This window comes from Felis catus, chromosome B4 (genome assembly GCF_018350175.1).
Source record: "Felis catus isolate Fca126 chromosome B4, F.catus_Fca126_mat1.0, whole genome shotgun sequence".
NCBI lineage: Eukaryota > Metazoa > Chordata > Mammalia > Carnivora > Felidae > Felis > Felis catus.
Window position 1 is genome coordinate 82,430,251 of NC_058374.1, and position 21,916 is coordinate 82,452,166.

Sequence of the window (21,916 nt, forward strand, 5' to 3'; positions counted from 1 at the left end):
GTCTTCTGTTTCTACACATGGCTTGCGGCCTTATTCATTAAGTATTTGAGAATTTACTATTTGGGGTAGTGTGATGCAATGATAAACAGTCCCAGGGCTGGATGAGTGCAATGATCTAACAAGGAGGAGGGCTAACACGGAACCGAGCATAACATAATATAATAAATCCCATCACAAACCTAAGTAAGGGAGCAAGTTCAGAGAGGCATCTAAATTAATATTTGAAGCTAATGGAAGTCTTCCTAGAGAGGATAACACTGAGATTCAAAGGCTAAGAGTTGACGAGGCAGAAGGGGTCGCAAGAATATTATAAGCAGAGGGATCAGAAAGGACAAAGCCTCTCTGAGGCTCAGAGAGAATATGGCTCTTTTAATAGAAAGTAGTCAGTGCACTCGGGAGCACATTTTGACCAGAGCTGAAGAATGGCAAAAAATGAGGCTAGATTGTATGGGACGTTATGAGTCAGGCTAAAAACTCTGAACAACGGAGGCAGTTCATTACAGTTGACTTCCCTTCCATTGGTCTCTACACTAGCAGCTGGCTAGAAAGAGAGATTGTGGTGAGGGTGTGGGAATCAGATATGCAAAAATTAAGTGACAGCTCTAAATGCCTCTTCTTGTATTAGTTTGTCAGACAATGCCATCTTGGGGTAGCATCTAAGAAAGTAAAATTTCAGAAGAGCTGCCCCAGTGATGCTGTGAAGTGGATTATTTTTGGAAAGAAACAGTAAGGAAGGTACAAAGGCCCCACTGTTATGCAGCAGGATAGTAATGACACATGTAAATTAACATGTCAAATTCAATTTGTTCTAAGTTTCCTTTTATTATAACCTAATTACTATTCACTGAAGTCTGAGCAAACAGGTACAGAAATCCGGGTCACTAATTTGGTCATACACTCACAATTTTTAAAAATTAAAAGGAATAGGGGCGCCTGGGTGGCTCAGCTGGTTAAGCAGCTGACTGTTGATTTCAGCTCAGGTCATGATCTCACAGTTCATGAGATCGAGCCCTGCCTGGGGCTCCACACTGGGCATGGAGCCTGCCTGAGATTCTCATTTTCTTTCTCTCTCTCTCTCTCTCTCTCTCTCTCTCTCTCTCTGCCTCCTCCCCCTGTTCGCATGCTCCCGGAATGCTTTCTCTCCCTCTCTCAAAAAAGTTAATGGGGGGGGGGGGTGAGGCGGGTGGAGGGAGGAAGGGAACCTGGGTAGCTCAGTTGTTGAGCATCTGACTCTTGATCTCAGCTCAGGTCTTGATCTTGATCGCAGGATCATGGGTTCAAGCCCGGTGTTGGGCTCCACACTGAGCATGCAGCCTACTTGAAAAAGAAAAAAAAAAAAGGAATATTACTCTCAATATTTGTCTTCCTGTACCAAACTGGAGGAGATAATACACCTACTGGAAGCTGGAAAGAGGGACAAAGCCAGACATGTTGTCTACTTGAGTTTATTCTGTTCTTTAAAAAAAAACAAAACAAAACAAAAAAACAACCCCCCCCCAAAAAAAAAAAAAAAACAAAAAAAAAACGGTGAGGGATGGCGGGGGAAATAACCCATAAACACTGTGAACAGGAACCAAGACTCCGACTTGAGTGTACTCCCCCTACCCTCAACCTCAGTTCTCTAAGACATTCCCACCCACCCAATTTTCTTTTAAACAAGACACCCAAATCAGCAGCAAAGGTACCTGGGGTAATCACTGAGATTTTGAACACTGGGAATGGGAGGGAGAAAAGTCCAAAAAATAGGAGTTGGGAAGAAGAGGGAAGGAATGATGGCGAGGCTAGGCTCTGGAGGACGGAGTTGGGCCACGAGAAGTGGAAGTGAGTCAGTAGGGAGGGGGTACCCCCCTGACTGCTGCTGCCCACATTCCCCAGGACCCCAGAGAGCCCCATGGTTTTTTCTGCAGTCCATTCCCTGCTCCCCAAAGGCCTCACAGGCCCAGCTCCAAGTCCTCGAGCTCCTCCTCTAGCGCCCTCCTCCGCGCTAGCTTCTCCAGCTGCTCTTTGCTGGGTTGGCTGATTTCCCCAGCCTGGATCCGTTGCTGCAGCTCTTCCACCTGCCGAAGCTTCTTCTTTAGGTTCTTTATCTTCTTGGCCTTCTCGGTGGTGACGGCTGAGTCAGGCTGGTCAGAGGCAGCTGCAGGGGCTGCCCGGGAGCCCTGCGGAGCGCTGGGGAGTGGGGCAGTCTCTCCCAGGGACACCTTATCGAGAGTCCGGCTTAAGGCCTCTGCCTCCCCTTTCTCTTGCTGCTGCCGCCGCTTCTCCTTCCGCTTCAGGTTGCGTTTGGCTGTCTTGGAGAGGCCTGGTTCGCCACCTTCTGGCCTGGATGGGGTGGCAGGAGCAGTGGCCTCGGGGCTCAGACCTGGGGGCAGTTCGGGTTTACTCTTGAAAAACTTCACATACTTGTTCTCATACCTGCAGGGAAGAGATGCCAACAGTTTCAAAGAAGCACTGACTTCTGGAGCCCTTTTCTTAACCTTCCAAATTAATCCACTCTTTTCATTCTCTCGCTTCCTTCCTCTCCTATGGTCCCTCCCCAATTTTCTTCTGTTCTGCAGGCTGTGGGAAGGTCTCTAGGACTCATAGTTCCATATCCTGAATGCTGTTTGGAGATTCTGACAAACAGAGGCCAATAGGAACAGAACTAGTCACTTGTAACCCTCACTCATCGCTGTGTCCCAGCCCCCTCTCCTCTTCTTTCTCATATAGTTGCTCCCTCCTCGCATTTCATGAGATATTGGGATCAGGAGATTCTTCTTTTCTGTGGATTCCATTAAATACCCCCTCCTCACGCCTAACCACGCACACTGGGACCTCCTCCTGGGGCACATAGCCTTCTTTCACCCTCCGCTGCTTCCGCCAGGTCCCGTCGGGTCGTTGTGTTGAGGCAATGTATTTGCCTGCAATGAGAGAATTAAGTCAGACAGTTACTCTAACTTTCAAATAGTTCCCAATTTGAAAACATGAGTGAATGTATATACAGCTTCCCTGGGCACCCATCTGTCTATTACATGCAGCCATTTAGCTGAGTGCATAATAGCTGAGTGCGCATTATTTACTGAGGTATAATACACCATCCCTGCCCTCAGGAGTTTCTATTTTTACACTATTTTCTATTTTTAATCTAGTTGGCAAGAGGACAGGCACAGAGGAAGAGTTTTTAAAAAAAAAAAAAACACACAAGACAATAATAGCATTGGGGCATCAAAAGGCAATAACTGAAAAAGGGGCCAAAAGAGGGCAAAAACAAGAACCGTAGCAAGGAGAAATGACGAGAGAAGATGTAGACAGGGGAAGCTTTATTAAGATGGGTCATGAAAAACAGGTCAACTTTTAAGAATCCATACTATAGATATAAAAGCACCAGCACACAAGGATATTTGTAAAGGATGTTTGTTGCTACATTATTTAAAACAGCAAAAACTGAGGCAACTTGAATGACCACCAATAAATGAACAATCGAATACATGTGGATCATCCACAGGATGGAACACCATGCTCTTATGAAAAAAGAATGTCAGATATAAATGCACTGACTTTCTTTGCTGCCAGTTATACGCTGTTGTAAGTTAGAAAAAATGAACAGCAACACTGAACACTAGAAATGCACTTTGCTCAGTAATACTTGAGTTGTTGCAGTATCTGATTATCCATTTGGTTGTTACAGAAAAATTCTTAACTGTAATGATGGCTGTTGCTGTAATAGTATATTGCCTGTATTTCTACCTCTATTAATGAGCTTTATGTGCTAGATTTTAATATCCTTGTGCCTGGGCAAGTACACAAGTCTTTAAAAAACAAACATGGTTTACTTGCACAAAACTGATCAGTTTTGACGGATCGTTAATGCCCCTGAAGTGGTTTTGTGGGTGTGAAACAAATGGTGAGAATCTGAATTGGTCCCTCTTATTATAGAATTGAAATTAAGTCTACTTACTTTATCAAGTCATGTTCATGCCCTGATTTTATATAGTTGCATCTATCAATAAACATTGAAAACAAAATAAAAAATAAATAAATGCATTGACTTTGGCTTGAATGGTGTTCATGATACACTAAGTGAAAAAGCAAGTTGCAGGATAACATATAGAGTAGTTATCCTCCAAGTTTTTTTATTTCAGGATCTCCCTTCTGCTCTTATTTTGCAATATTATCCATTTCACCATGCAATATTTTTTTAAAAACCATATTCGCTAATATCCTCAGAAAAGTCTTTACTGGGAAGCTGTCAAGCTGGCAGTGGCAAATATAACTTTTCCAAAATTCTGATTTTTACTTGAAGACTTGAATTTTACCATCGGCAACAAATACTTTCAGTTGTTTTCCTTGAAATGACGGGTTCACGTCCTTCATTTTCAGGAAAATGCCAATCAGATTCCCAGTTCTGAATTACTGGTTTGTCAGTGGTTCTTTTAAGTAAAAATGGTGTTCCATGAAAAGGAAGCTGTTTAGCTTGTGACTTGCAGACAATTGCGCCAGTGCTTTTCCTTAAGACACCACCTTACTCCAGTGTGCGGTAGTGTTTCATCCTTACTTCCCAATTAGTCCACAGAGAACATGAAAGAGATGAGTAACTTCCAGTTACAGAATGAGTTAAGTTGTGAGGAATCTAAGGTACAGCATGATAACCATTATTAACAGAACCGTACTGTATTCTTGAAAGTTGCTATGAGAGTACAGTTTTAACAACAAGATGGATGGCGATTACGTGAAGAATGTGTTAACTAACCTTATTGTGTAAACATTTCACAATATATACATGCATCAAATCACACTGCACTCCTGAAACCTACACAATGTTATATGTCAATTATATTTCAATAGAGCTGGAAAAAAAATAAGTAAAAAGAGGTGTATTCAAGGGCCAGGTTTTAATAAAATTAGCAAATCTTATTGCATAATCAAGGATATTCTTAAGTGAAACTGGCCTTATTTACTGCAACCATGTGGTGGCAAAGAACACAATGACTGGTCGTTTGGTGCAACCACCTTGATTAGTGCTAAGGGGCCAGCGGTTTTCCCCACCTTGGCTTTTGCACCCTCAGAGCAAATGTCAACCCAGCAAAAAAAGACAATGAACACCTTAGTCTATAATAAAACCAGTTATGCTTGCAGACATCCTTAAAGTGTCTTAGGGAACCCGCAGAGATCCTGGACATTCTGAGAACTGCTGGTGTAGGGTATGCTCCCGATTTTGTTGGGGCAAAAGGAGCAGCACTTAGTAGTCCATACAGTCTGGGCACAGGGGCAAAGAGAAAGGTGTGGAAGGACACATACCAAGATACCAAGCCTTTAATGCTGGTTATTTTAAGAGGGATAACCTGGAAGAAGAGGTAATAGAAACCATTAACCATTAGGATATATACTTTTTGCCCTTATAGATATCTTTATTTTTATAATTTGTTTTTAAAAATCTTATATATACATACATATCTTGTATTACTTTTTTTTTTCTTAAGTAGGCTCCACATCCAACATGAGGCTTGAACTCACAACCCTGAGAGCAAAAATTGCATGTTCTACCGACTGAGACAGTCAGATGCCTCATGTATTATCTTTTTTTTTTTTTTTAAGCATTACTTTTATAAAAAGAAAGAAAGATTTGTAAAAGAAAAGTATAAAGTTAAGTCTGGGGCCTTCCACACAGATTATATATTGTTCCATGAATTGGCTTTTTTTTTTTTTTTAATGTTTACTTATTTATTGAGACTGGGGGAGATGCAGAGAGAGAATCCCAAGCAGGCTCTGCACTGTCAGCACAGAGCCCAACCCAAACTGTGAGATCTCACAAACTGAGATCATAACCTGAGCAGAAATCAAAAGTCGATGTTTAACTAGGGACCCCTGAATTGGCTTTCTGTTCAAAATGCAAATGTCATTAATAAAATTAAACTAAAAGCAAAAAAACTGTTAAGAAAATGGTTAAGATTTGAAAGGTAGAAAAGATGGGACAAAGAACAAAAAAGCAAAAAAAAAGCATGGATGTGGGAAGGGGGTTGGGGTATTTAAAGAATAAAAAGTAGAGGAGTCTAGGTAAGTCAGACAACTCATGTTAGGTACTAAAAAATGGGGCCAGATCTTGGAAAGCGTTAAACAAAAGGTCAAGGAATTTGAAGTTTATCTGGTGAATAAAACAAGAGCCACTTGAGGATACTGCTTGCTTAAATCCAACAGTTTAAACACAAGAGTATAAATTGAAGAATCAAAAAACTGAGGTTTCATGGAGGGAAGACTGAGACCGAACCTGGGCTTTAAAGAGTCAAACTAAAGGAAATGAAAAAGGAGGCAGATTGAATTCTAAATAGAAGCTCATTCTAAAACAAAATGTCACACATGGGAATGGAAATGGCATGATCAGGAGATGGTGGGTGAGAGGGCTGATATAAAGTAAATGAGAGGAGGGGCGCCTGGTGGCTCCAGTTAAGCATCAGAGTTTGGTTCAGGTCATGATCTCACAGTTGTGAGTTTGAGCCCCACATCGGGCTCTGTGCTGACAGCTCAGAGCCTAGACTTCTTCGGATTCTTTATCTCCACCTCCCTCTGCCCATTCCCAGTTCGCATGTGCACTCTCTCTCTCTCTCTCCCTCTCTCTCTCAAAAACAAATAAACATTAAAAAAAAATTTGGGGGGGGGGCACCTGGGTGGCTCAGTTGGGTTAAGCGGCTGACTTGGGCTCAGGTCATGATCTCGCGGTCCGTGAGTTCGAGTCCTGCGTCAGGCTCTGTGCTGACAGCTCAGAGCCTGGAGCCTGTTTCAGATTCTGTGTCTCCCTCTCTCTGACCCTCCCCCATTCATGCTTTGTCTCTGTCTCAAAAATAAATAAGCGTTAAAAAAAATTTTTTTTTAATTTCTTTTAAGTAAATGAGGGGAGAATGTTCAGACCCTGAAACGCCAGTTAAGGAGTTTAATATCTGGCAGGTGGCACACATTCAGTAAATACTTGTTAATGAATGAATTCAAAGCAGTGTTTTAGGACAATTAATCTGGCAGGATGAAAAGGTGAATTAGAAAGTGGAAACACTGGAGACGTGGAAAATCAGGGGAAAAAAGGGTGCGATAACCCTGGCATGTGATAGAATTGGCTGAAACAGTGAGAAAGGAAGAGACTTACGCCAAATCCATTATCAAAGAATCAACATTTGGGAATTTGCTGATGGGGGAGGGGTAAAGGGTTAAAGTAAAAAATAATTTGGGGCTCCTGGGTGGCTCAGTCTGTTAAGTGTCCAACTTTGGCTCAGGTCATGATCTCATGGTTCATGGGTTTGAGCTGCACATCAGACCGTACTGGCAGCATGGGGCCTGTTTGGCATCCTCTGTCTCCCTCTCTTTCCGCCCCTCCCTCGCTCATGCACACTCTCTCTTTCAAAAATAAACATTAAAAAAAAAAACTCTTAAAAAAATAATTCAACACTTTATTTTAGTAATTCTAACCTTGAGAATTTAGCATAAGGAAATACCTCCAACAGGAAAAAAAACAAAAAGGAAAAAAAGGAATTGACAGTGAAAATTATGGCATTATCTAAAAAGAGCTAAAAATTAAAAACAAGCTTCAAGTCCAGTTATATAGGAATGGTGTATAACACATCCATTGCAAATGATAACAGGGTCGCCTGGCTGGCTCATTCAGTAGAGTGTACAACCCTTGATCTCAGGGTCAAGAGTTAGAGCCCCACGTTTAGTGTACAGATTACTTAAAAATAAATAATCTTTAAAGAGACAGGATATAATTCTTAAAAATAATAAAATTTTAAATCATGTAATGTGACATAATGTAAACCATAATGAAATTATATAAATATACTATGATTTCAATTATTAAATGTTATGCATATTTTTAAATATTTGTTTATTTGAGAGAGAGAGAGCATGAGCTAGCAAGGGAGGGGCACAGAGAGAGAGAATCCCAAGCAGGCTCCACACTGAGCGTTGAGCCTGACGTTGGGCTCAATCTCAAGAACCATGAGATCATGATCTGAGTCAAAACCAAGAGCTGGACACTTAACCGACTGAGCCACCCAGGCGTCCCATTAAAAATAAAATCTTTAGGGGCACCTGGGTGGCTCAGTCGGTTAAGCGTCCAACTTCAGCTCAAGTCATGATCTCGAGGTTCACAAGTTCGGGCCCCGCATCGGGCCCTGCGCCGACAGCTCAGAGCCTGGAACCTGCTTTAGATTCTGTGTCTCCCTCTCTCTCTGCCCCTCCCCTGCTCACACTCTGTCTCTTTCTCTTGCTCTCAAAAATTAAAACATTAAAAGAAAAATTTTTAATAAAATCTTAAAAAAAGATCTAATTTTAGGTTTCAAACCTGAATGGGTTGGAGAACGGGTACACAATGAGAGTGAAAATACTTTTGACCTGGTAATTATTATAAAGATTTTGTGGAAGACACAGATCTATTGTAATCTTTGGAAGATAAGCAGGATTTAGACAGGTGGAGGTGGGGAGTGTGGTTACAAGAAAAGAAAGGGAAGTATTTCAGGAGTATGGGACAATATACGCAAAGGGACAAATGAGACTAGTCAGGACCCTGCTAAAAATTCTTTCTGGATTCCTAGTGTCCTCAGGGTATTTACATGGAGGACGGGACTACACACAAAAGGCCAAGCCTCTCAGCTACTAGTCACTCACACTCTGCTCCAGCTGACTGAAATACTCACAAATCTCACCAGACCTGTGTCTCTATTTTCTATGCCTTTTTGCTTTTGCTTCCTTTGGCCTGGAACAGGCTTTCCTTGATTCTTATCTTAGTTAATTCCTGTTGGTCTTTAAAGGTCAAGTTCAAGTATAAACTCCAATTCAGTTCCTCCTTCCCACCCCAGGCCCTTTGTATACAACACCTGTTTTGGCCTTTATCATGCTCTGATGTTTAACATAATTGTGTACTTCCTTGAGCACTGGGACTTTGTCTTTGATCTCTGAAGCAAAGGGCCTGGCGCATAGAAGACTGTAATTAAGTCAAATTAATAAATAAATAGGGGTTCCTGGCTGGCTTGGTTGGTAGAGCGTGTGACTCTTGATCTCAGGGTTGTAAATTCAAGCCCCACATTGGGTGTAGAGATTAAGAGATTACTTAAAAATAACTTTTCAGGACCCCTGGGTGGCTCAGTCAGTTGAGCCTCCAACTTCACCTCAGGTCATGATCTCAAGGTTCCAGTCCCACATCAGGCTCCATACTGACAGTGCAGAGCCTGCTTGGGATTCTCTCTCTCCCTCCCTTCCTCTTTACCCTTTCCCCATGCTCTCTCAAAATAAATAAACTTTAAAAAAATAAAATAAAATCTTTATGGGCACCTGGATGGCTCAGTTGGTTGAGCATCCAATTCTTAGTTTCAGCTCAGGTCATGATATCACTGTTCATGGATTTGAGCCCCCTGTCAGGCTTTGCACTGACAGTGCGGAATCTACTTGGGATTCTTTCTCCGTCTCTCTCTCTGCCCCTCCCCCCACTTGTATTCTCTCTCTCTCTCAAAAAATAAATATTAAAGATAAATACTAAAAAATAAATAAGTAAAATCTTTAAAAAATATTTTAAATAAGTAAGTAAACTTAAGTATCATATTAGAGAACAAGAACCTAGAATATTTTGGGCAAAAAGCACATGTAATGGGCAAAGAGACTAGAAGTAAATTAGTCAGAATATGAAAAGTAACCAATCTTCTCTGGAGTTTGGACTTAAGCTTCAGACCGTAGAAGAGCACTGAAGGCCAAAAACAGAGTACAGACGATATGCTCAAAGCAATGCTTTCAGATTAACCTCAAAATGTGTAATATAAACTAAAGGTAGAAAAAATGAAAATAGCTAAAATAGAGAAAAACTGATTTAGATGGTCTCTGTGGGTATTGAAAGGAAAATGAAAGAGAAATTCATTGTGAAGAACAAGTCAACAGACTTGAAGACTGTTGAGGTTTGACTGCCAAGATTTGAATTAGACGAAATAATTGAAACAGTGCCACCGTAGGTTTGATCTGGTGCTTTTCACATGTATGCTCTTATTTTCACAACATACCTGTGGGTAAATAGGGCATATGGTAATAATATTTCTTCACACATGGATTTTAAATGTTTATTGAGCCACTTGGGTGTTGTGCCAGGCACTGTAACAGGAGCTAGGGATACAACAATGAATAAAGAAAATGGTCTTGCCTTTTTGTAGCATACATTCTAGTGAGGAAGAAAGGTAATAAATAAGAACACAAATAAATAATTACAGTATCACTCTTGAATGTACAAAATTTAGAGAATAAAAATCACTGATAGGAAGAAAGCCCAACACCTGAAACTAATATAACACTGTATGTTAATTATACTGGAATTTAAAAAAAACACACACGAAGTCCAGAGAAGATGACAACTTTGTGAAAATAACTAATTCAATTCTAGACAGGCAGTGTCTTACGTGAAATTAAGGAGAAAAGGACAATGCTCGAAACATATATTTAAGAAAATGCACAAAGATTATAGCTGAAGACTTAAGATTAATAAAGATGGAAAATGAGGAAAAACAGGTCAGAAGTTTCTTGAATGGCCATCCTAACTGGAAGCCCTGCGATCCAAACAGCCAACTGTCACAAAGAAGCATCTATTTTATGTTCTCTTGGTTCCATTCTCTGGCCTTCACGGTATCCAAAGGTAAAGTCAAAAAGAAGGGAGTGGTTTGGAGATTCCTACCCATAGAAATAAAAAACAAGGGCAGAATATCAGGATTTTCAGGTAACCCCCTTGAGAAAGTCAGAAACTACAGATTAGAGATTGCTTTAAGAACTTGGTAGACTTACTTTCTCACATCTGCTATTTGGTAATCCTTAATCTGTTGCCTTAAACTGTAAAGGGCCTTGTTTTCAGGGGTGGCAGGAAGACAGTGAAGAGACAGGACAGCAAGCAAGGCTTGCTGGGAGAACTCTAAGGGGTTATGTGGAAGTGACTGTTAAAGGTCTGTTGAATCCCTGGGACCTGCTCAAATAAGAAAGGAGATCTACAAGACAGAGCTGAGCCTAGGGGTGATCTCAGGGCCAACAATTATTATAACGCCTAGATGTGGTTTCTAACACCTAGAGAAAATATAGAAAGAGAAGATCCAATTTGGAGGAATGAGCCTGGAAAAACAGTCATGATCATCTTCCTCAACAAGGAAAAGGTGTTGGCAGCAACAGAAAATAATAATTCTAGAAAAGAACCAGGAGAGTGTTATGCCATGAAGACCAAAAGAGTTTTAGGGCAGGTGGTAAACAGTATTCAATAGTGCACAGAGATTAAGGCAAAGGAGAACTGAGAAGAAAAAGATACTGATGTTGGCGATTTGCATTTTCCAGTTATCTCCAAGAATATAGCCTCAGAAAAGTACAAATTAATGAAATGTAATAAACACTGGAAGCCTCCTAGGACACAAGTACCCTACTAAGTGATACAGAGATTATCAAGATTGAGTAAAATGGTCCCTACTTTCAAGAAATTTACAGTCTAAGTAAGGAGAAGGGTAGGCAAGTTAGGCAAACAAAGAATAAAACAAAAATATAAATGTCTTAGGTATCTTAAGAGACACTGATACATACTGGTAACAAATTTCAAGAGAATAAATAACCACATCCTGTTTGATGGGGGAAGATAACAGAAAATCAAGAAAATCTTAGGGATTTGACATTAAATACTAGGTAGAAGTAGTAACAATAACAGTAACAAATCAGTGGTTGATATTTCTGCAGACAGAGAAAGGAAGGGAAAGGGCCTTCTAAGAGTAACAACAAATAAAATCATAGCAGTGGAAAACTCACCGTATGCTGAGAACAGTTAGGAAAGAGCATTTATTAATAAGTATCTACATTGCAATAAGAACTTTACATACATTACCTTATTGAATCTAGACAATGGGTAGGTATTACCATCTCTAGCTGAGGTCAAGAGTCTTCAAGAAGTTAAATATATGTCCAAGACCACAAATGCACAATACTATTCCACCTTATACTACATAGTCCAGTTTCACTGGGAGTTATAAGCAGAGACCTAGTATGTGGTGATACTATACTGAAAAGCGGTTTGTGCTCATATTAAAGAGTAGTATCTAAGCTAATGGTACATATGTGAATTTCACAGTCAATTCCAAAAAGAGAGTAGCAGCTACCATTGTGTGCCTCCTTAATGCTCAGGACAGGGCTGTGTTTATATACATGACTTATTTCACTTTCATAACTCCATGAAGGATTATTCTAGTTTTAATAAAGTTTATTTATTTATTCTGAAAGAGAGAGAGAAAGGGAGAGAATCCCAAGCAGGTTCCATGCTGTCATCACAGAGCTCGGTGTGGGGCTTGAACTCACAAACTGTGAGATCATGACCTGAGCTGAAACCAAGAGTCATATGCTTAACTGACTGAGCCACCCAGGTGCCCCTGGATTATTCTAGTTTTAGAGATGATGAGAAATTTAATAGCCTGCCCAAAGTTACAAAGTCAGCAAACTGCAGAATTCAAACCCAGGCTGTAGGTTTGTTCTAAAGGTTATGCATTTTACACTGTTATTGCATACTGTGTTATAAACAAACAAAAAATACAAAAAAGGCCAACCATACTAATAAAGAAAATATAAATATAAAATATAATTTTCATCTGTCAAAGTAGTAAAATTTTTGGAGATGATAATAGCAATGCAGTCAAAGATGTGGTTAAACCAGCATAGTCATATATTATTGGTCATAAAAGTCTTTAGAAAGCAATTTGGCTTAACATAGCAAGATAACATAAGGTAATCCTATCTTTTACCAGCATTTCCCAAACCTTTTGTTATACAAGACACTTCTGGAAAACACTTCCATAAGATAGTAACAAGAGTTACCCCAAAAAATTGTTAAATAAGTGGGCAATTCTGGGTTAAACATAGAAAAAAAGGGGGGCACCTGGGTGGCTCAGTTGGTTAAGCATCAACTCTTGATCTCAGCTCAGGTCACGATCCCACAGCTCATGGGATTGAGCTGTCAGGCTCTGTGCTGACAGCAAAGAACCTGCTTGGGATTTTCTTCTTCTCTCTGTCCCTCCTCCCCTGCTTGTGCTCTCCCTCTCTCTTTCTCTTAGAAAGAAAGAAAGAAAAAAAGAAAAAGAAAGAAAAGAAAAGAAAGAACGAAAGAACGAAAGAAAGAAAGAAAAGGAAAAGAAAGAGGAAGGGAAGGAAGGGAAGGGAGGGAAGGGAGGGAAGGGAGGGAAGGGAGGGAAGGGAGGGAAGGAAGGAAGGAAGGAAGGAAGGAAGGAAGGAAGGAAGGAAGGAAGGAAGGAAGGAAAAGAAAATTTGTTCTTATTGGCAGGACTTAAATGAGGAGTTAATGTGTTCTTATTCGTGTGAGTATCCACAATGGGAATGTGATCCACAGTATTTCCCAAATTTATTTGACCAAAGGAACCTTATTTTTATTTTGTTATTTTGTGTTTACTTATTTTGCAGTACATCTCACAAGACTACTAAGCATTCTGAGAATCATATTTTGGGAAACAGCCATTTGGTGTGATCCCAATTATGTAAAATATAGATATGCTACATATGTACACAGACAGAAAAACTAAAAAGAAGTGTAACTGTAGTTATCTTTGGGTTCTGGAATTTCCAAACATGCATGTGACTTCTATTTTATACTACTTACAAAAACATTTTCCAAGTTAGCTACAATCAACATGAATTAATAAATAAATAAATGTTTGAACCCCCCCAACCCAGTAATTCTACTTCTGGGAACTCAATCCTAAGAAAATGACCTAAATACAGGCAAAAATTTATGCACAAAAATGTTCATGGAGTTCTTGTAACAAAAATTCTGGAAACAATCTAAAAGCCCAGTAACAGAGGCACCTGGGTGGCTCAGTCAGTTGAGTGTCTGACTCGTGGCTTCGGCTGAGGTCATGATCTCACAGTTTGGGAGTTCAAGTCCCACATCAGGCTCTGTGATGACAGCAAAGAGCCTGCTTAGGATTCTCCTTCTCCCTCTCCCTCTCTCTGTCTCTCTCTGCCCCTCCCCCACTCTCTCAAAATAAATAAATAAACTTAAAAAAATTAAAAAAATAAAAGTCCACTGACAGATGAAACATGAGAGGGTACATGCCCAAATATTTTTAAAAATATTTAGAGTTTTTAATAACAAGAAAAATATTTATGTCATAAGGTTAAATGAATAGGCAAAATGTAGGTGTATATACCATCAAATTCAAAAACGTTTTAAAAATGTACAGAAAAAATAAAGATCAGAAAGATATGTGCCAAAGTAAACAGTAGACTCTGGGTGGATGAATTATATTGAGCAAATATTACATAAGTAAATCTATACTTAAGGAACAGTAATCTGGCAACAGTGTGCCAAATGAACTGGAACAGAGACTGGAGACAGGACAAGTATTTAGGAGGTCACAGCAATATTTGCAGGATAAAGGAAAATGGAATTTGATCAGGCATGCAGAACGACCCAAGTACTATGCTTGATATTTTGCATTTATCTCTTCTAATCCATATAATAATCCTTATATAACAGTAATTATTACAGAACTATTTGCCAGGTACTATGTGCCAAACATATACATTATTTCATTTAAATTTTAATTCTCTCAATAATCCTATGTTGTAGGAGTCATTACTCCGAATTCATTGATGAGAAAACTAAGGCTTAGTTTCCCAAGTCTTAAAATTCCCAAGGCCTGGGGTGCCTGAGTGGCTCAGTTGGTTAAGTGTCAGACTTCCACCCAGGTCATGATCTCACACTTCGTGCGTTCGAGCTCCACATTGGGCTCTCTGCTCTCAGCGCAGAGTCTGCTTCAAATCCTCAGTCCCTCTCTCTCTGCCTCTCCCCACCCCCTCTCTCTTTTTCTCTCTCTCAAAATAAATAAACTCAAGAACAAATAGATATACAGATAAATAAAATACCTTCTTTACAAAAAAAATTGCCAGGTCACCTGGGTGGCTCAGTCGGTTAAGTGTCCGACTTCGGCTCAGGTCATGATCTTGTGGTCCGTGAATTTGAGCCCCACATCAGGCTCTGTACTGACAGCTCAGAGCCTGGAGCCCACTTCGGATTCTGTGTCTCCCTCTCTCTCAAAAATAATAAACATAAAAAAAAAAAAATTCCCCAAGGCCATATACCTAACAAGTACTAAAGATGAGATAAGGATAATAGCAGTAGGAATAGAATGATATTTTGACAATTGGTATGTGGTGGAGGATGGGGAACAAGAGAGGAATAAAAGATGATACCACAAATATAACAATATCTAGTGCTCGCATCTTGGTTTCTTGAGACTATTCTTCAGTAACAGGAACAAGGGCTCCTTGGAGAAATGTCTGATTCTAGGACTGGGATAGGAAAGGTAAAAGATGAGCCTGGAGCATATTCTAGACACAAGAAAGTAAAGAAGAGCTAAAAACAAAAACAAAAACCTACACTGGTGGGGGTATGTCAAAGGGACACAGAGCCAACTAAAAGAGTTCCCAATGTCCAAAGCTGGAACATTTAGAGCAATAAAATAAATAGTATTAGATTATAACCCAAAGTCCATATTGATATAAGTAAATGATTGAATAAATGGAGAAGAGACAAATCTGCAGAAATATTCCAAATAACATATGTAAATACTCCATCCTTAAGGAAGGAAACGTAAGTATAGGCTGTGAATAGACACTTTCTTCTAAAGACCATAGTATGGAAAAGAGAAGGAAAAAAGGATAACTTTATACTGGAGAAAGCTTACAAATACGACTTCAGCCAGGTGACCACAATCATGGTCAATATCAACAGTAAAAACATTATGATATTGTACCCTTGGTATGATGAAAATGTCACTTTTCCTCTGTGATTGTCCCCAAAAAACACATAACCCCAATCTAATCATGAGAAAAACATCAGATAAATTCCAATAGAGAGGCATCCTATAAAATACTTGATTAGCACTCCTCAAAATTCCTCATCAAAAACAAGTAAAATCTGAGAAACTATCACAGCTAATGGGAGCTTAAGGAGACATGAGAACTAAAAGTAATAGGGTACCCAGGATGGGATCTTGGAACAGAAAAAAAAAAAAAAAAAATTAGGTAAAAACTAAGGAAATCTGGGACACCTGGCTGGCTCAATGGGAAGAGCATGCAACTCTTGATCTCAGAGCTGTTAAGTTTGAGACCTATGTTGGGTGTAGAAATTACTTAAAAATAAAATCTTGGGGCACTTGGCTAGCTCAGTCGATTAAGCATCTGACTCTTGACTTCAGCTCAGGTCATGATTTCACTGTCCTGAGATTGAACCCCGCATCAGGCTCCGTGCTGAGCATGGAGCCTGCTTCATATTCTCTCGTTTTCCCTCTGCCCCTCTCCCCAGCTCACGCTCTAAAAATAAATAGGGACACCTGGGTGACTCAGTCGGTTAGGTGTCTGACTCTTGATTTCAGCTCAGGTCAGATCTCACGGTTTGTTGGATAGAGCCTTGTGTTGAACTCTGCGCTGACAGAGTGAAGCCAGCTTGGGATCATCTCTCTCCCTCTCTGCCCCTCCCCTGCTTGCACACACTATGTGTGCACACATGAGTGTGCACACGGGTGCACTCTCTCTCTCAAAATAAACATTTTTTTTAAGTAAGAAAAATAAAAATAAAAGGGGCGCCTGGGTGGCTCAGTCGGTTGAGCGTCTGGCTTTGGCTCAGGTCATGATCTCCCCGTTTGTGAGTTCAAGCCCCGTGTCGGGCTCTGTGCTCAGAGCCTGGAGCGTGCTTCAAAGTCTGTGTCTCCTCCTCTCTCTGCCCCTCCCATGCTCATGCTCTGTCTCTGTCTCTCAATAATAAAGAAACGTTAAAATTTTTTTGAAAAATAAATAAAAATAATTTTTAAATAAAATGAAATCTTTAAAATATAAGGAAATCTGAATGATGTATGGACTTTAGTCAATAATAATGGCATCAATATTGGTTCATTAACTGCAATAATGGTACCATACTAATGTAAGATGTTAACAATAAGGGAAACTGAATATATGGGAATTGTCTATCATTTTCTCAAGTTTTCTATAAATCTAAAATTGTTCTAAAAAATAAAGTCTATTTAAAATTAAAAAGAGATGGTACAAAAAATTGATCTTGGGTTGGCTAGGACGAGGATGCCATTAACAAAATAAGGAAAAAATGATATTGATTTTGGGCACATTGAATATAAGGTGTGACAGTATATTCAAGAATAAAAGTTATTCACCAATCTATTAGAAAAGGGAAATAGCAACTAAGGAGAGAGGTTGGTGCTAGAAACAAAACTGTAAAAAGCTAAAGGACAAATAAGAGTGAGAAAATGAAAACAGTATGGGTAGACCTAATATTCAAGAAATCAGGCTGTAAACAGGAAAGAAACAAATGTTAGGCCTTGACTTTTCCATGAAAGTGAAGACATCTGCTACAAGAGGGGAGAATTAAAAGGGAGGTCACAGAGTGCTGGAAAAGGTTGGGGAAAAGCCATGGTAGAATGTAAGCAAACCAAGAAAAAAGAATTTGAGAGAAGCCATGATCTTGGCAGAAGTTAACACTAAGTTATATTACACTGAATGTACAGGTTTTGCACTTTTTCACTAGCCATGTGCTGTGGGTGGTCTAGACACGGAAGCCAAAAAAATAGGTGATGAGTATGATTCAAGATAACAGAAGTGCTTGCCAAATACAGAAGATCAAAATGAATGAAGCAAACAATGAAGATAGTATCAAAGTGGCTGGTCACTAAGGTCTAGCAGAGCAGCGTCAAAGATAGTCATGAAGGTACTGGTAGACTCAATGAAATGGGAAAAGTTAAGAACCTCAGAAGGGCAAAAAGTGGAATCTGTGGATGGGAAGGAGTGAAAAAGGTAACTAGTAAGGAGGCTAAAGTGATAAAGAGCACCTGAAGGGGAAGTAGCGTAATAGGTCCAGGTTGTAGTGATCTGATGTGTAGCTACTTTAAAAATACAAAGGAAAGTCAACTGTCTTGTGCTGAGGAACTATAAGATCAGTATTTCAAAGATGCTGGAGACACTGAGAATAAGAGCAAGAAACAGTGGAGAAAAAAGTATGATGCAATAGATCTGGGTCCTTGTGGGCAATAAATGATGGCCCTGAAGTTTTAGAGACAATGCTCTAACTGCATGGCAATACCTTCACAGAGATTAGAGTGACGGTGGTAGGTCAATGATCTGGAAGTAGTAGGGGAAAGAAAAAAAAAGCAGTGTGATTCCTTCTCTTCTACATAGTCACAGAGAACAGAAGATACGTGTTTAAAGAAAATCGTTAAGAAGAAAGAAAAGTGTACTGGACGATGAGCAATATTTTCGAAGCACGTATTAAAGGAGCTGGTAGAAGAAGGACCTACTGAATAGAGAACAGAAGTTCTGTGTACCACTTTGAAATGTGAGGCTGAGGAGAAGTAGCAGAGAGACCTGGCTTGCCATAGGATACCATAGGAGAGGTGGACTGAGATGTAAGGAACATGGAAAGCAGCAAAGCAACAAATAAAGGGCACATTTTTAAAACAGACTGTATGTACCAACCACAGTATACACAGTGTCACTTCTACAGAAGACTACACATAGACAGTGAAGGCTACAAAAAACATTAACACCTTGCCTTGCACAGCATTTTATAAATTGCTTGCACATACACTATCTTATTTAATGGTCACTAGGTAGATATCACTATGCCCATTTTTCTACAGATGAGGAAATAAGGATGGGACAAAACCAAAATGAAAATATTGACTCTCAGTTTTCAACACATAAACCTCCATACACAGTGGACACTTCATCTCAATCAGCCAGGCTGGAAATTCTTCTCCAGGCAGAATTTATAGAGGGTTCTATGAACTTGTCAGAGGGCTTGAGAGGCCATTAGACACCTCGTTTGCCTTCTTCCACCTCAGATCCCTCAACTTTTATCACCATCACCACCAGAGAAGTACAGAAAGGTGGTGCCATCAAAAAGAAAACTCAAGTTTAAAGTTATACTAGGTTACTGTTCCATTCACACCTCTGAACCTCAGTAATCCAACAATGAAGATGTGGGAGAGGATGGAAAAAGCATTATGCAGGAAGTCTACATAAACGCAATGAGGAAATCTTCAACAGATACAGCTTCAAGAATAGGAATTAAAATGGGGCTGGGGTAGGGCAGAAGGCAGGTACCGCTGAAAGATGGGGGAGGGGAACAGCAGAAAAGCAGGAATTGGAGGGAACTGAGAGTGTAAGAGCTCCCAAGCCTGGAGAAGCCAAAAGAGATACGAGATCTCCAGCTGCTGAAGAAAAGGTAAGGGCCTGTGAGGGTCCTGGAGCAGGAACCTGCACTGGAGGACCCCAGGGCTTGGGTGACCGGAAGCGGAGACCCCCAAACACGAGACCAGAAGGGGGCGCAGGTGACACCCCATAGGAGAGAATGAATGGGGAAGGCGGTCCGGAGGGCGGGGCAAAGGAGGGGCCCCGGGATGGGCGGGGCACAGACCCCTTTCCAAGTCCGAACCCCTGCCCCGAGAGCCCGGGGAGAAGCGGCTCCGCGCCTCCCGCACTCACCGCCGGTCTCGTCAGTTACATAGGGAGTCGCCATCTTGAAAACGCAAACCACTTCCGGCGTGAGCGGGCTGGGGTCCCGCCCCCCTCCCCACCGGAAGTGGAGTCCTGATCGTGGCCAGCCACCATTTTAGTCTTAAAGGGAGAGTACACCGTTTCGTGGACGGAGAAGGAGGAAGACAGTAGAAGCTAAAGACTTTCATAAAATAAAAGCCGCAGACTCTAGTACTGCCACTGAATCCAATATTGGGCGTCTGCTCCGTGTAAAACAGTCCTCTGGGCACCGAGAGAAGTTCTGGGGCACGGCTCCTCTCCGTCCAGGACCTTCGAGGGAAAAGGGGGCAAGGCCCACCTGCACCCCGAAAGTGGGGCTGATAAATGAGTTAGAGTATTCAGGCCCTAGCCTGCACCCAGGTCCCAGAGCGGCTTCGGGACATGGGGCGGCCAAACTCCGGTAACGCACCAATCTTGTCAGGGACGAATGGAAGACCCCCCAACTGACCCTCTCTTAGAAGGTGGAGAGGTCGAAATCGCGTGTCGATTGCCCTCGGCTACCCAGCTCAACCCTCGGGTCAGATCCGCGAAAGGGGCGTGCAAGGCAGGGGGTGCTGCTGTCCGGTCACCTGTCCCCGCAGCCTAAGGGCTGCCGGCGAATTCCACGACCGAGGAGGCGGCGGGCCGGGTTGGGCGGGCAGCCCTGGCTGGCCCTGCCCCTGGGGCGGCCCGGAGGATTCGGGCGGCGAAAAAGACGATGGCCCAAGTTTGCTCTGGCCTTCGACCCCGGGAGCCTCCTTAGGCTGGGCCCCAGGGTCGGAGGGCAGGGTGAAGGCTTCTGGGCGGAGCCAGTTAATATTCTAATTAACCTCGTGTAGGTCTGGGCACTGAGGATCCAAAGCCCCGGGCAACTCGCCAATGGTCCGGGCTTGTACGGTCACTCCCTTTGCAGTCCTGCCCTGCCCCTTGCCTCCCTACTCTTTAGATGTACCCAAATGTTTTCCCTCCCCCGCTCTTTGCAGCAGCCGTTGATCCTTGAGGGCTAAATCCTGCTAAACTCGTTTCCCCTGCAGCCTGGGAGGGACCGACTGCAGGTTCTTCTCCTCAGGTGTTGGCTCTGCCCTCTCCACGCTGCTCTTTCCTTATGGACTCTTTTACCTTCCTCCAAATCCCCCATTTTGGTTTAGGTTCATGTCCAACTGTACCTCTGGAACCCGTAGAGAGGGGCAAATATTACGATCTCCAACACTAGGCTGTGTGCCTACTTAAAAAACAAAAAAGGTGAGAAAAGGAAAAAAAAAAGTGAGAGCAATGACGGACTAGGAACTTCCTAAAGGGTTGACATGAAACTTTTGAAGTTTTCTCAGGTCTCAGCTTGTCTTCTAGTCTATGTTCCACCTTCCTGACTTCCACCAGAGGCCCAACTCAGAAGGTCTCAAAGAGACTCCTTTAAAAATTGATTTGCATTCAGTACACAACATTGCAGGTGTTGTAACGCTGCCATCCTTAACCCCTGCTCTCTTTCAACAATTGTGCTTCAGCCTCACAGGATCAGCATCCTGTCCTTAGCCTTGTTACTAATGGTTATTAGAGGTGAGAATGTGGGAGGAAGCCTTTAAAAACTAGAGGGATGTATTGGTCTTGACTACCTGAGAACTAGAACTAGTAGTAGTAGGCTGCTCAATGAATGGAATCCTAAAGTGGCCCCAGTTGACTACCCAGCACAACCCCCCCCCCAACCCCCACCGTGCCCCCTGATGTCTTGCCTCAGCTCTGGGGTTGACAGGAAGTGAAACTCAGTTGTCTGCCCGGCAAACCTGCCTAGGACCCAGCCCTGGGCCCCGGATGTGCCCTCCCCACACACACACACACACATACACCCTGAGAAGGAAGAGGAGAAAGAAGAGCCTGGGGAGAACAAAGCTGTTGTTTTTTCCTTTTCCTTTGTTCATTGCGGTTTCTTTCTTTCTGATTTTTATGATGTGGTTGGTTAAAGAAATGAGCACCTGGAACAGTAGGCATTATACGCCTCCTCCTTAGAAGTTTCTGGGTCTTTCTTCCCCTCCCATCCCCACCAATAGCTGACGAGGTATGATGGAGTAGAGATCCTAAAGAAGACACAAAGAAGCCTAGAGTATGACTGTTTCACTTCATTCCTTATTAGAGATCACCCTATGCTCCACTTTGAAGTCTCAGAAAAAAAAGAGGTCTTTAGAGGAACAATTTAACTTCAAGCAAGGACATAACTGAGGATGATGGAATGAAAAACACAGGTCATATGTAGGATGGTATCACTGCTAGTGATATTTGCAAGGAAAGCTGAGTGCCTTAGGCTTGGTATCATTCCAGAATTTCTAGATGAAGTGTCCAGGAGCAGAAAACTGGAAAAGGTAGTATGGGACTTGTG

At 41.6% G+C, this 21,916-nt stretch overlaps 1 protein-coding gene across 1 annotated transcript; it reads right to left on the bottom strand.

Annotated features, from left to right (window-relative positions):
- Positions 1-1,429: 1,429 nt before the first annotated feature.
- On the bottom strand, positions 1,430-19,986 carry PYM1 (PYM homolog 1, exon junction complex associated factor). Its single transcript, XM_003988863.6, has 3 exons — positions 19,519-19,986; positions 2,807-2,900; positions 1,430-2,415 (listed from the first exon to the last, which is right to left on the bottom strand). Exons 1-3 carry the CDS (start codon positions 19,550-19,552, stop codon positions 1,932-1,934), a joined length of 612 nt encoding a protein of 203 aa, XP_003988912.1. The 5' UTR covers positions 19,553-19,986; the 3' UTR covers positions 1,430-1,931.
- Between the last annotated feature and the right edge of the window lie 1,930 nt (positions 19,987-21,916).